The sequence below is a fragment of the Notechis scutatus genome, chromosome Z, assembly GCF_049901735.1.
Source record: "Notechis scutatus isolate UNSWTSFEM ecotype Mainland chromosome Z, rNotScu1.2, whole genome shotgun sequence".
NCBI lineage: Eukaryota > Metazoa > Chordata > Lepidosauria > Squamata > Elapidae > Notechis > Notechis scutatus.
This window is the reverse complement of record NC_142025.1, coordinates 51,853,255-51,868,412: the sequence shown is the minus strand read 5'-3', so window position 1 is coordinate 51,868,412 and position 15,158 is coordinate 51,853,255. Positions and strand designations below refer to the sequence as shown.

Here is a 15,158-nt window from a genome sequence, read left to right as displayed (position 1 = left end):
ACGTGGCAAGAACAGAGACATAGAATTGATTCAATTGAGAAAGCAAAACTTTTCCACGCAGAATTTTTTGGAAGGAGAGAAGCAGAGGCAGAGAAAGAGGTCTCATTAATTGAGTTTCAAGAGGAACAACTGGAGATTGAAGAAGAGGAAGGTGCAGTAGGTGGACAGGTGGATAGTAAAGAACAGCGTGAACTGAGATCCACGAGAGCTGTTAGACCTAAATATAAAGCATAATCATGGAAGAAAAAAAATTGATTACAATGAATATAAATGGACTCAATTCAGCTGTTAAAAGAAGGAAAACCTTTCATAAATTAGAGAAATTAAAATTTGATATAATTTGTCTACAAGAAGTACATATCAAAAAACAACATGAACAATTGTTAGTACAGCCAAAATTAGGGAAAATATTTACTTCTTTGACTCAATGTAAGAAAAGGGGAGTGGTTCTATACATTAAAGAAGTTATCCCAGCAAAATTGATTTATACGGATGAAGAAGGAAGAGTATTAATGGTGGAAATAATGGACAATAATATAAAAATACTCTTGATTGCAATTTATGCTCCGAATGATAAACAAGAAGAATTCTATAAAAAATTACACATGAAAGTAACTGGACTGGACTATGTTAATATAATTATGATGGGAGACTTTAATGGAATTGTGGACAATAAACTGGATTATATAGTAACAGCAACAAAACAAAATAGAAAGACTCTCCCTAAATCTTTTTTTAAAATGACAGATGAATTAACCTTAAAAGACATTTGGAGAGAAAGAAATGTTAAAGCTAAACAATATACTTTCTATTCAAATAGACATTTATCATGGTCCAGATTGGATATGATTTGGATCTCAACAGAATTAATATCTAATATTCAAGAAACAAATATTGAAACAAGTACTTGGGCAGATCATAGCCTAATGACAATTAAATGGAAGGGACAAAAAAAAGATCAAGATGGACATTAAACAATACTATCTTAAAGGAAAAAGATTTTACACAATGGATGGAGAAAGAATTGGCTTTTTTCTTTAGAGAAAATAAAAAAGAAGATACTTCAATGCAGAATGTTTGGGACGCAGTGAAGGCATATGTTAGAGGTTTGATAATAGATTATATAAGAAAAAAGAATATTAGGAAAAGGCAAGCCACTAAGGCCTTGGAAGATGAGTATAAAAGACTTGAAAAAGAATTACAGAAAATGCCACAGAAAAAGGATATTAAATTGAAGTTGGATATAACTAAACATAAAATGGAATTAATAGAGAAAGAAGAATTGGCACAGAAAATTAGAAATGCTAAACAGAATTATTTTGAAGATGCAAATAAACCAGGTAGATGGCTAGCATATAAGTTGAGAAAGGAGAAAGAATCAAGAAAAATATTGAAGTTAATAGATGATCAAGGCCAAGTTTGTTATAGTAATAGGGAGAAAAAGGAAATTATTCGAGATTTTTATGGGCAACTATATAAACAAGAGAATATTGACGAGGAAAAAGTCAAACAGTATCTACAGAATGCTAACCTACCGAAGATACCTAAAGAGACTGAAGAAATGTTAGAAAGTAACATAACAATGATGGAATTAACTGAAGCACTTAAGAAACAAAATAATGGGAAAGCACCAGGTCCAGATGGGCTTCCGGCAGAATTCTATAAAACATTTCAAGAATTATTGAGCATTCCATTGCTAGAAGTTATGAATGAAGCTATGTCAAAGAAGATGATACCCAAAACATGGTCAGAGGCTTATATTACACTTATTCCAAAAGAAGAGGCTGACCCACTGCAAATTAACAATTATAGACCTATTTCTTTATTAAATGCAGACTATAAAATCTTTGCTTCAATTTTAGCAGAAAGACTTAAAAAATACTTAAATAATTTTATTCACCCAGATCAAAATGGATTTTTGCCAAAGAGACAAATTAGAGACAATATGAGAGTAATCTTGGATACTTTGGAATACTATGAGACACATCCTGAAAAGCAAATGGCTTTGATATTCCTAGATGCTCAAAAGGCATTTGACAACGTGAACTGGAGATTTATGTTATTACTATTGGAACAGATGGGTTTTGCCAGAAAATTTATCCAAGCAATAGAAGCCATATACAATAAACAGACAGCAAAGGTAATGATGGAGGGAGAACTTACAGACTTTATCAATATAAGAAAAGGCACAAGACAAGGATGTCCCCTATCTCCTTTGCTATTTGTATTGACTTTGGAAGTGTTGAATAGAAATATTAGAGATGATAAAAGCATAAAAGGAATGAAAATTAAAAAGGAAGAATTCAAACTGCAAGCCTTTGCTGATGACTTAGCCTTTATTTTGGAAGATCCGTTAGAAACAGCTCCAAAGCTATTGGAAAAGATAGAGATATATGGTGAGGTGGCTGGTTTGAAAATAAATAAAGACAAAACAAAGATTTTGACAAAGAACATGCTACTGAGACAAAGAGAAGAACTGGCAGACCTGTTGAAAATGGGCGTTGGTTCTTACCTGATACGCCTCTTCTCGTGGAACTGCGTAGAGCATCCATAGATTGGGAGGTGCTCCAGTCTCGCATCGTACAGGCTGAGCTATAATTGAGGGAACGCCCTCCTCCTCCACGTGACTCCTCCTTGCGTTCCCCCAGTTTTACGAAGACGAGAGGACAAGAATAATCCTCTAACTTAACTAGAAAAATTCAACTCTGAACAATAATAAACAAAGTCATTGGCCGAAACAGGATTCCCTACCAGACGGAAGAAGAAGGGTGGGGTTGGATGCTCTACGCAGTTCCACGAGAAGAGGCGTATCAGGTAAGAACCAACGCCCATTCTCCGTAGAACTGCTACGAGCATCCATAGATTGGGACATACCAAAGCATGTTTGTCCTACGGGCGGGACTCCGTCTGGGTCAGAATCTCCTCTGGCTCTCTCGCCACCTGTTGAAGGACTCGCCTACCAAAAGAAGCCTCAGCGGAAGCATAAGTGTCAATTTTGTAGTGTCGTATAAAGGGAGATGGGGAAGCCCAGGTGGCCGCCCTACAGATGTCATAGATAGAAGCCTGGGTGGCCCACGCTACCGAAGTAGCCGCACTCCTGGTAGAGTGAGCAGTTATCCCACTAGGAACCGGCAGAGCCTGGGCCAAATAGGCCTTAGAAATGGTAGCCCTGATCCATCTGCCTACGGTAGACGGGGAGACTTTGCAACCCAGCGTCTTCGGCTGAAAAGAAAGGAAAAGTGACTCAGACTTTCTGATAGGCTGAGTTCGATGGATGTAGATACGGAGAGCTCTGCGCACATCGAGGGTGTGCCACTGCCGTTCCTTCTCCCGTACGGGCTTCGGACAAAAGTTAGGCAGGACCAATTCCTGTGCTCTGTGAAAGGCCGAATTAATCTTTGGCATAAAGACAGGGTCAGGCCTTAAAATCACCCGATCAGGATGGAAAATGCACAGGTCCTTTCTGACGGATAGAGCTGCAATTTCAGATATCCTTCTTGCTGAAGTGATTGCCACTAGGAACACCACTTTAAGGGTGAGATACTGAAGTGAAGTTTCCCTGAGAGGCTCGAAGGGAGGCTTGGTCAACGCCGTCAAGACCTTATTAAGGTCCCAAGTCGGGTATCTATGAACCATTGGGGGCGCAGATTGGAAGCTCCCCTGAGAAAGGCTCTAATACGAGGATGGTGGGAAAGTGGTGCAGGCAGTCGCCAGGAACCACCGTTGAAAGAGCCGAAACCTGCCTTCTCAGAGTGTTGGGGAAAAGACCCTTGTCCAGGCCGTCTTGCAGGAAAGCCAGAATCTGCGCAACGGAAGGGGAGAGCGGATTAATAGAAGATTGACAGCACCATTTGGAAAAACTGTTCCAGGTTGCATTATAAATGCGAGTGGTGGAAGGGCGCCTAGCTGCCATAATGGTAGTGATGACCTGGGCCGAAAGACCCTCTGCCTTTAGTTTTTCCCGCTCAACCTCCAAACGGCTAACTGAAGCCACTGTGGATCTGGGTGGAGGAGAGGGCCTTGGGACAGGGAGATTCTGTCCCGTGAAATCTTCCACGGAGGGGCCACCGACAGGTCGCGAAGGTCCGCGAACCACGGTCTCCTGGGCCAATATGGTGCCACCAGGAGAATCTCCGCCTTCTCTAGAACCAGTTTCCAAATCACCTTGGGGATTAACGGAAGAGGAAGAAAGGCATATAGAAGACCGGGAGGCCAAGGGCAACGCAGGGCATCGTAATTCTCTGCCCCGTTGGTGGGGTATCTGGAGAAAAACCGTGGTGTCTGAGCGTTGTGCGGAGAAGCGAACAGGTCTACTAGAGGCCGGCCGAAGATGGTCGCTGCCTCATTGAACAGAAGAGGATGAAGGCGCCATTCCGCTTGGTCCAATATGGCCCTGCTGAGCCAATCCGCGTGCACGTTGGAGGCTCCTGAAATGTGTTCCGCTCTGATGGATAGAAGATGTGTTTCTGACCATCGACACAGACGCTCGGCCTCCCTCATAAGGTGAAGAGAGTGAGTGCCCCCTTGGTGGTTGATATGCGCCTTGGTTGTGGTGTTGTCGGTAAGGACTAGCACGTGGCTGTTTTGCACCTGTGGTAGGAAAGCCCTCAGGGCCAAGTACACCGCGTGAAGTTCCAACCAATTGATGCTGCAACACTGTTCAGTGGCCGACCAAACGCCCTGGGCCGAAAGGGAGTGTAGGTGTGCTCCCCAACCTGAAAGACTGGCATCTGTAGTGAGTGTGACTCTTGGAGGATCCTTGAATAGATGGCCCTTGTTGATGGAAGGTCGTGTCCACCATAGAAGGGAGGCGAGGACTCTTGGAGGGACCCTCACCTTGATGTTGGAGTTGCTTCGTCCGGAACATTGGTACGGCAGAAGGAACCACTGCAACGATCTAGAATGCAAACGTGCCCATGGAATAATGGAAATGCAGGAAACAAGCTTCCCCAGCAGCTTGGATAAATCAAGCAAGGAGGTCTTACCAGACTGCCTAATGATTCTGATGGAGGCTTGGATACTGGTGAGCCTATCATGGGAAAGCAAAACTTTCTCCCTAACTGAGTCAATAATGGCCCCCAAATGGGCTATATGGGTGGAAGGAGTGAGTTGACTCTTCTCCCAGTTCACAAGAAAACCGTGGGCCTGTAACACCGAGAGGGTGGTGGCAGTGTCCCGTGTAGCCTGGGTTCGGTTGGGCGAAACAATTAAAATATCATCAAGATAACAATGAACTCGAATTGGGAAGTGCCTGAGGTGGGCCGCTAGAGCTGCTAGCACCTTAGTAAAGGTCCTTGGGGCCGAAACCAGGCCAAAGGGAAGGGCCACATATTGAAAATGCTGATGATTTTAACAAAACCTCAAGTATTTGGAGTGTGAGGGAAGAATAGGAATATGGAGATAAGCCTCGGACAAATCCACTGAAGTCATCCAGTCTCCCTTTCTAATACTCTGCAAAATGGATTGAAGGGTATGCATTTTAAATTTATGTCGGACAATAAATCTATTGAGCCTTTTCAAATCCAAAATGGGCCTCCAGCCTCCAGAATGCTTAGGGACTAAAAAGAGGAGGGAGTAGAACCCCTCTCCCCGCTCCGAGGCAGGTACGGGCTGGATAGCCCTAATATCTGTGAGATGCTGGATAGCTGATGACATAAGCGTCCGCTTAGCCGGGTCTCTGGATAGGGGAGAAACCCTAAAATGATGTGGTGGTGGGGAATGAAATTGGAGGGAGAGACCGAATTTGACAGTGTCTCTGACCCAAGCATCCGAAGTGGATGCTGCCCATTGGTCAGCAAAATGCCTAAGGCGGCCACCAATGGGATAGGAGACGGAAGGACTACCTGGGCCTTCGGGACGCCCTGTTTCCTGAACCTCTGAAGGGCCTCCTGTAATTTCCTCCCCTCCTGCCTCTGTCACTTGAGTCTCCCCTGTCCCGATAGGTTGGCCGAAAGGACTGCGAGGCCTGAGACCTAGGGGTGAAGGAATGCTGGAAGGAGGGACGAAAGGAGCCCCTCCGAAAGGGCTGGGACCCTCTGGCATCTGATCTCACGCAAGATGGATGGAAGAAATTTTTCTTATTGCGTGTCTCCATGAGCAATGGTTCTAGGGCAGGGCCGAATAGCTTACCCCGAAATGGGTGCTGAGGCTAGTTTTGACTTGTTCTTCACATCGGCGTGCCATTGCCGGAGCCAGAGTAGCCGACGAGCAGCCACGTGGGAGGATATGGCCCGGGCCGAGAACTTCACTGAGTGGAAAGTGGCGTCAGCGGCAAATTCCGCCGCGGCCGTGAGTTTGGCGATGTCCTGTTGGGCTCTTATGTTAGAAGCAGGGACATGCTGCTTTAGTTGTTTAAGCCACCTTATGGAAGAGCGGGTAAAAAAGGAAGCCGCTGTGGCCGATCTTATGGCCCAGGCATCTGATTGATGCGCTCGCCGGAGCGCCAATTCTGACCGTTTATCTTCCGGTTTAAGCACCTCTAGAGAGTCAGTGGGATTGGAAGAAGAAGATGCAAATCTAACGATAGGATCGTCTACCTCCGGAGTAGCCAGCATTGCTGAGAATTCCGGATCGAGATTGAACAACCTCTTAGGAGCAGGGGGAGGACCTGTCGACGCCAGCTGTCTTGCTACTAGATCGGAGAATATCAGGGGGGTGGGGATCATCTCAGTCTCAATGATGGGATGACTGAATATGGAGTCTTGTGGACCCCCCGGGATAGCAGGAGACGGCTCAGAGGCGGACTGAGGAAGAAGACCTGAGTTATTTTTAGCCTTAAATAATAAGGATTTAAATAACTGAGGCTTGAACAGACCCACTATAACCGGCTGTTCGGGGGAAATGCCCTCGTCTTCTGACATTTCCCCCTCCATGGGATCCATCTCAAATAGGGGCTCAGAATAGTGAAGGGACCCCCTATCGGAACCTTCCTCATCCCCGAAGGACTGAAAGTCCCCTTCCTCCTCCACCAGGGCCTCCTCACCCTCCAGGCATGGAGCGTCCAATTGGAGAGGTACCTGTCCCTGCTGTGATGCCGATCCGGCGATAGGTCTGGTGGGCATGGATTCAAATCCAGGCGCCATTCCTTGAGACTCCGACCTTGACAATTGTTGCATGCCTTCAGCAATCCCTTGACGGATGGCGAGTTGCATCCACTCCTTGATACTATCAGGAATAATAGAAGAAGCCGGGTCTTCACTCCGTAGGCCCGCTGCAGTGGGCGTGAAGGTTGCCTCAGGGGCACGAGAGGTCTGAAGACTTCGGGTGGAACTACACCTGGAGGGGGAAGACTGCCCTGGCGGGAGGGGGCTGTACAGCAAGAGAGGGAGGGGCAAGAGCTACAGAATGCGAGTCCTTAGAGCGTTTGCTAAATTCTTTCTCCAGAGCCTTATGACGCCGCAAGGCATCCCTTTGGGAGGCACTGGAGGAATCCTTGTCCCTTGTGCGCAAGTAGTGGGTTTTGGATTTGGCCTTTAAGGAAGGTCCACTAGGATTGCGTTCTGCCATGATACCAGAAAATAGGAGAGGCGGTTGGTGCGCCGAGGAGTTCGGCCTATTACCTAGGCCGGTTTTCCTAAGTTGGGTCACGTCCCCCTTTTGGAAGGAAAAAAGAGAATTTCCCTTAAATAACTATCTGCTAAAATTAGTCAAAAAATCTTTAAGGAAAGGTGTAGCCAAAAGGCTGATCTAATAAAAGCAAAAAAATGTGTTTTATTTTAATTCCTAATTTTTAATTTTATTTATTTTATTATTATTTTATTTTATTTATTTATTTATTTTATATAAAAGGGGGCGGAGCCCAAGGTAGTTAAATATGAAATGAAACCTACTGAAAGACTAACTAACTATTAAACTGTACAAGAGAAGCCAAATGCAACGCTGAGGCCAGTGCAAAGAAAAAAATTTAATCCTTCTATATACAAAGGGAAGGATCACTTGCACAAATGGAAGCAAAATAAGGTGGGTGAGGAAGGCCTCCAAGGGCAGCCTCCCAGCGAACTTGGAAGGTCCCTGCCTGGGTCTCTGAGCGAGTTGCGGGCAAAAACCAACACCAACAGAGGCAAAAAGAAATTAGAGGAGAATAACTGGGCACGGAGCCACGGTATTCTTGGTAAATTCAGAGTCCACGCGGCCTATTAATCACGCTAAGGACCACCGACAACCACGCAACTTCGAGGCTTTCAAAATGGCGCCGACCACGAGGCGAGCCTAAAATGGCCGCCCGCAATGGCGCTAATAGCCCAGAGACACACCAGCCCTTAAACCCAAAAAAAGGAATGAAATTCAGAAGAGCTGGGAGAGGAAGCGGAGCTTCCTCTGATAGCGTTAGTGGGGGGAAGACGCAACGATCGGAAAGATTAAAAAAGGAAAAAGGCGGTCGGCTCCAAGGAGCGCGATTTTGAACAGGCAGAGAAGAAAGCAGGAGGGTGGGGGGGGCAAAGCTCCAACTCCCCCTAACGCTCCCCCGAGAGCGAGAAATCTCGCTAAGGCAACAATTTGGACCACACTATTAACGCAAGGAACAAGGATTTAAGAAAAAAGGCAAACCTGATAGGAATCAAAGATTAGGAACCTGAAACGGCCAAGGAATAAATTAGCTGCCTGTCTGGAATCGGCGGCTGAGCTAAAACTGGGGGAACGCAAGGAGGAGTCACCTGGAGGAGGAGGGCGTTCCCTCAATTATAGCTCAGCCTGTACGATGCGAGACTGGAGCACCTCCCAATCTATGGATGCTCGTAGCAGTTCTACGGAGAATCCAAGTTACAAATAAGGTCACGTATCTGGGGATACATTTGACAGCAAGATGTAGCACATTAAAAGAGAATAATTATATTAAACTTAAACAACAGATAGTTACAGACTTGAAGAAATGGGAAAACTTGCAATTGTCATTAATAGGGAGAATTTCAACAATTAAGATGAATATTTTACCCAGAATTCTATTTTTGTTTCAAACAATACCAATTAGGCTCGGAAAAGACTATTTTGATGATTTAAATAAAATTATATATGGCAAGGTAAGAAAGCGAGAATAAAGCTAAAGCTTTTGCAAGATGCTAGAATTAGAGGAGGTTTTGGCCTGCCCAATTGGGAATTGTACTATCAAGCTGCAAGTTTGATGTGGGTTAAGGAATGGATAACATTAAGAAAGACTAGATTGTTGACACTAGAAGGTCATGATTTGCTGTTGGGTTGTACGCTTTTTTATGGTATAAGGAACTAAAACACAGGGTTATTTTAGAAGACATTATATACGGAGTCCTTGTGGTTAAACTGGGAGAAGATAAAAGACAATGTTATTTGAAAATTCCAGTTTGGTTATCGACTATTGAAGCATTTTCCTATCCTATAATTTATAAGAAGGAACAAACAGTTAGATATGGGGAACTATTGGATGAAAAGGGTGAACTTAAATCGATACAAAATTTAGAGGAACAAGGTATAAAGATGAATTGGTTTTCATATACGCAAATACATTCAAGGTATGATGAAGATTCTAAAACAGAAGGATTCTATGATAAACAGACTGATCTAGATAAGATCTTGATGGGTACTGATGAGAAGGTGATTAAAAAATTATATGGTTATTTACTGGGAATTAAATTAGAGGAAGAACAAGTTAAAGAAACTATGATTGTTTGGGGGAAGAATTTTGGATATGGGATTGATTTAGAGAAATGGCAAAAATTGTGGTCTCAAAATTATAAAATGACAATGTCAACAGCATATAAGGAAAATTTGTATAAGATGTTTTACAGGTGGCACTTTCCCCCGACAAAAATAGCAAGAATGTTCAAGAACAAATCTGAAAAATGCTGTAAATGTCATCAGATACCTGGCTCATATTACCATATGTGGTGGACTTGTGAGGACGCTAAAAAATATTGGACTAAAATTCACATGTGGTTGGAAAAAATGACAAAGAAACGTATAGATTTGAAACCGGAGTTTTCTTTTTATTGGGAATCTTACCAGATACATATAGTAAAGATTTGAAATATCTGATTGTAAATGTGTTAACAGCGGCTAGGATTGTATTTGCTAAAAACTGGAAGAATGAGAAAATACCATCACAGGAAGAAATTATTAAGAAAATATTGGAATGTGCTGAGATGAGTAGATTGACATTTGAAATTAGAGAGCAAGAGGATAAACAATTTTATGAAATTTGGGATCTTTTTTATCAGTGGCTAGATGACAAAATACGATAATAGAATATTTAGAAAGTTAGATAGCAAGGAATACATTTATTTTTTCTTTTGCTTATGTTATTTGACATTATATCTATAAAGTGTTTTTAGGATGATTATATGATTTGTTATAGAATAAACTGTTTAAAGTATTGTTATCTCATAAAGCATGAATGATTAAAAGTATAGTCAAATGATTTATTAATAGCGATATTAGGATATATAAGTTTGGATTGACAATATGAGTTGTTATGTAATATAACTGTAATTGAGACTACGAAATGAATGCACAAAACTGATGAACCAACCGACACACTGTACGTACATAAGAGAGTTGATGTTTTAATGTTTTGTTTGTCTTGTTTGTTTGTAGAAAATCAATAAAATTGTTTTCAAAAAAAAAAAAGAGTAGATGATTATATCTCAGTCTAGAGACTGATGTTAAAATAATAATTATTTTCTTAATTTTTAAAGGTACAATGGTACATATGTCATTGGAAAGATGAACTAAATATTTTCAGCCTGTTTTGGAAGTTTTCTGGAAGAGAATGTTCTGCATTTCTACCTTCATTTCTCCAAATAATTAAGCCTCTAATAATTTTTAAACACCTGGTAAAAGCAGGTGGCTTGCAGACTGACTTGTCTTTCTGTCATACTGAACAACTGGTTTTTCCTTTTCTTTTTCCACTAATATCTTTCCAATTATTAATCAGAGTAACATTTAATCACTGTTAATCTTAGTTCTTAAACATTTAAATATTCCTTCACATTCAAATTAACATTTTAAAAAATTTGAAAGATCTAATTTATATTCAAATCTTATATTACATTCAGTAATAAACTAAAGTATTTTTAGTATCCGTTATGTCCTGTTAAGAATATCAGACCATATAAGAAGGAACACAATAGAGATTTCCAACTAAATTCTTCAAAGCCTACGAAACATTTGGTATTGAAACTATATATTCTATTTTTCCAGATAAATAGATATGTTTAAAGTCTTTGAAATCTTATGTTTACATCACCCTATAAAATAAAATAAAATAATATTCTAGATGCTTTTTGGGTAACAAGCAAATATATCTTGATAAATCCAGGTTATTTTATCATTTACCTGAAATTGATCATGAAAAATATGTAAAAAATTTATTAGCACCTGGCAAAACCATCTTAACGAATAATTTTGCTCAGTCTTTTCAGAAATAGATTCCAATAATAAAAACAGGTTGGAATATCATACTAGTCCTAGCAGTTTAGGATGTTTTCCAGGGTTTTTAGAGGTGAAGATGGGAGAGAGCTGTCTGCTGAAAACTTAAGGAAAATAATGGGTCTGATTAGTACCCATCTCCTGGGGGAACTTCTAGGTGTGCTCACTGGATCATTAGCTGATCTGATTAACCAGTATCTTCTAAAAGGTGAAGTTCCCCAGGACTGGTTAACAGCTAATGTTGTACTCATCCACAAGAAAAAGGTTAGGGAAGAAGTTGGAAACTATAGGCTTTTGAGCTTAATATATGTAGTAATGAAGTTAATAGAATCACTCCTGGAAAAAAATCCAAAGCAGACTCAGGGGCAGATGAGGGCAGATCATATCAAATTAAACTAAAAAACTAAATCTTTTAAAATACGTCACAAATGTTTGGATGAAAGTGGCATTGTGGACATAGCTTATCTAACCAGAGCCAGCATTGGCCCTCTACAAACCCATGCAATCCTCCTCCCACCAGCAGTTCACCACCCAATGACTCTGACCTGATGTAGTCTCCTTATCACAAGACCCATCACATGACTGATGACTCACAGCTGACCCATCACAAGACCCTTGACACACCCACACCTGAAGTCCCTATAAATAGAAGAACACTGATATTGCATCCCCCTAAACTCTGTTGAAGATGTTACCTAGCTTGGCATGAAATGTTCAGAAACCAACCCACAAGCTCGGAGAATGAACTTGTCCCCTCATCCTACACCCGAGCTACAAATATTTACCACTATTGCATAGACCTATCTAAATTTTAGCAAAACATGATATAGTTCCACATAATATAATGAGCTCATAAAAAGTTGTAGAGGATAGGGTTTAACCACTAGGTGGTTTAGTGGATAAGGTTTTTTTCTGACATCAGTTTTCTGTGTTTCTGTTTCAAAGTTATTGACTGATTTGCTCAAAATACCTGTGAATAAATTTCACACATTCAAGGAAAATCATGTCAAATAGATACATAACTGTACATCCTCAAGAGAAAGCCCTTATATAATAAGTCCTTATTATTACATATTAGCCTACAGAGAAAGCATACAGAAATGCATATATTCATGAATTCATATATGTTAATCCATACCTGTTCAGTTTTCAACATATCCAGCTGTTCCTTTAGCTTGTTTTCCCTTTGCACAAAATCCATATATACACAGTCTCCTGTTATTTTAGGCATTTGATTAAAGTTATCCAACACTGATTCTTGTTCTGGGCTCAGTTTTTGTTGAAGTATCTCTTCCACTGGAATGCTGTGAGCCAAACTTGGTATTAATTTTTCTTCTTTTTCTCCTATTGATCTATCAAATTTCTGACTGAAGTCAGAAACAAAGTTTCCAGGTTCTTTAACTGAAGGTTGGTCTTTGGCTAGTTCTCCACTGCAATTTTCGGTTTCCTGCGCAAAAGAATTCATATTCTCCTTCAATTTGTGACTAACTACAAATTCTAGTTCTTTGCACCTTGTTGAAATGTGTTCTTTATCTTGTTTTAGGTGCATAATCTCTTCATTTAATTGGCAGATTTGATGATGCTTTGCTTTTAACTGTTCAGAAATATCAGAAAGTCTTAATGAAAGTTCTAAATTCTCATGCTGAGAGAGCTCTAGTTTTTCCATAAGTTCAGTTGTGTCTTTTTCTATAACTTCCCCAAAAATTTTAAAGACTTTTTGTCTCTTACTGTGAACAACTGTTCTTTGAGTTTCCAACCCAACAGGAAAATCTCCCTGTAAATGCTGAATCTTTTCCATCAAAGTCTGGAGTTTGGTTTTATATTCAGTTTCATTCTTGACCTTGCTTTCTTCTAAATCCAATTTTATCTTTAAAAGAGAAGTATAATTTTCTTGGAGCTCTTGGTAATTATGATTAAAATTTATTTCAGCAAATGAAAAAGAGTTTTTTAGTGTATCAATCTCTTCTTTTTGTTTGATGTCTTGTTGCACAAGTTTTTCATTTTCAGCTATTAATTTGTCTATTCTGTTTTGTAAATCAAAATCCTCTGAATTGGAATTATTACTAGTTAAAATCAAGTTCCCTTCCACATTCCTAATTGTGCATTTGTTTAATTTGTCTTGCAGAGCCTTATTTTCACCTTCAAGAATGTTATTTTGTGCTTCAACCAATAAATACTTTTCTTGAAGACAATGTGCTTGCTCTTTCATTTGTTTCTCAAATAATTCTGTTTTAAGTTGCAACTCCTGAATTTCCTGTTCAAGTATACATTTTTTCTTTTCTTCTTGTCTAAGAACTTCTATCTCTTTCTGGAGGTTATTTACCAGAAGCATCATTTCTTCCGAGTTAGTATTTACTGTAGGCGGAGGTAAATCTTTTAGTCTTGCTATTTCTAATGTGAGTTCATTCTGATTTTTTACTAAGTTGTCATTTTCAAACTGCATAGCTTCTATTTTTTTGTTCATTTCATTTTGCAAATCAACTAATTGCTGTTTAGCTTGCATAGTCATATTATCTTTAAGATTTTCAATATTTATTTTGTGTCTCATTTGTAAATCATCTTTCATTTTTGATAATTCTTCTTCATGACTGAATAAAAGCTGAGTCCTCAATCTCTCTAGTTCTGCTTCTTGAGATTCTGCCATCCTATCCAAAACAGCATCCTTTTCTTTTTCCAGCATTTCAAGTTTTATTTTGTAGTTTGTAATTTCTGCCTCATGTTTCATTTCTAGTTCTTTCCTGATCTCTGAGGCTGAAGCAAGTTGAGCTTTTAGATCTCCAATACTGATTTTTAAAGTATCTACTTCCTGCAATTTGGATTCTTTTTCATTTATAGTCTTCTTAACTCTTTGGATCTGTTCTCTTGCAAAGCTCAGTTCTTGAGAAAGATCTTCCACTTGATTTTGAAAAGAAGATTTTTCCAAGGATAATAGCTCAACCTGTTTGGATAATTCTTGTTTTATTTTTTCTTTTTGATAATTAGCATCCTGAACCATCTGATTCAGCTGATTAATTGCAGTATCCATTAAGTGCATTTTGTCTTCATTAATGTTAACAGAGCATACATTCTCTAAATCTGCTTTTTGTTGGGCAAGGAGCTTTTCAATTTCTGCTGAACGTTCTCTGATTAATTCTTGCTTCAGTTGTACAATCTGTTGGCCATGCATTTCTTCTAATTCTGCCCTCAGGTCTGCAAGTTTCCTTTGGACTTCCAGTTCCATTTTTTCTTTGATATCGTACTCATCATATTGGTTATCTTTGTGAAATCGCTTTTGCAGTTCTTCCACAGTTCCCATTAACTGCTTTATTTCATCAGAACATTGCCTTTCTTTTTGTTTAGAGGTTGTTAGTTCAAGCTTCACATTACCCAGCTCTTGAATCTTTTGAAAATTCTCTTCTTTTAATTCCTGTAGAGATTTTTCAGCAATTGATAATTTTTTCAGATACAGAAATATATTTTCTTCATGTTCTATATATTTTGCTTCCAGTTGTTCAATAGTTGTTTGTTGTTCATGCATTTTCTTCTTTGTAGAACAATCTTCTTCATCTTTCCATTTTCCCTATAATAAAAACAATTCTCTTATTTTATTTATTATAAAATTTCTAATGTGTTGTATTTTCATATATCTCAGATTTCTTTAGTTTTATTTTATATTACTATAAAAATAAACTATTGATTTTTAGAACACATTAAAAAAGTCAATAAAATGAGCACAGGATTTCGATTCAAACAGTACATTAAATTGTAGAACTGGGTTTAAA

The 15,158-nt window shown here is 39.8% G+C and overlaps 1 protein-coding gene across 7 annotated transcripts in view; it reads right to left on the bottom strand.

Moving 5' to 3' along the window:
• LOC113429475 (A-kinase anchor protein 9-like) overlaps positions 1–15,158 on the bottom strand; it is a 52,080-nt gene that overhangs the window by 10,476 nt on the left and 26,446 nt on the right. For 5 of the 7 annotated variants that reach the window (XR_015745740.1, XM_087946048.1, XM_087946047.1 and 2 more), the window contains exon 5: positions 12,536–14,956. Coding sequence is in view for 4 of the 7 variants with exons in the window: in XM_087946048.1 (XP_087802174.1) it covers positions 12,536–14,956 (2,421 nt within the window). In the remaining 3 variants the exon portion in view is untranslated. Of the gene's footprint in view, positions 1–11,942; positions 12,037–12,535; positions 14,957–15,158 lie in introns of all 7 variants that reach the window. The other 2 variants (XR_015745741.1, XR_015745742.1) reach the window with 1 other exon arrangement.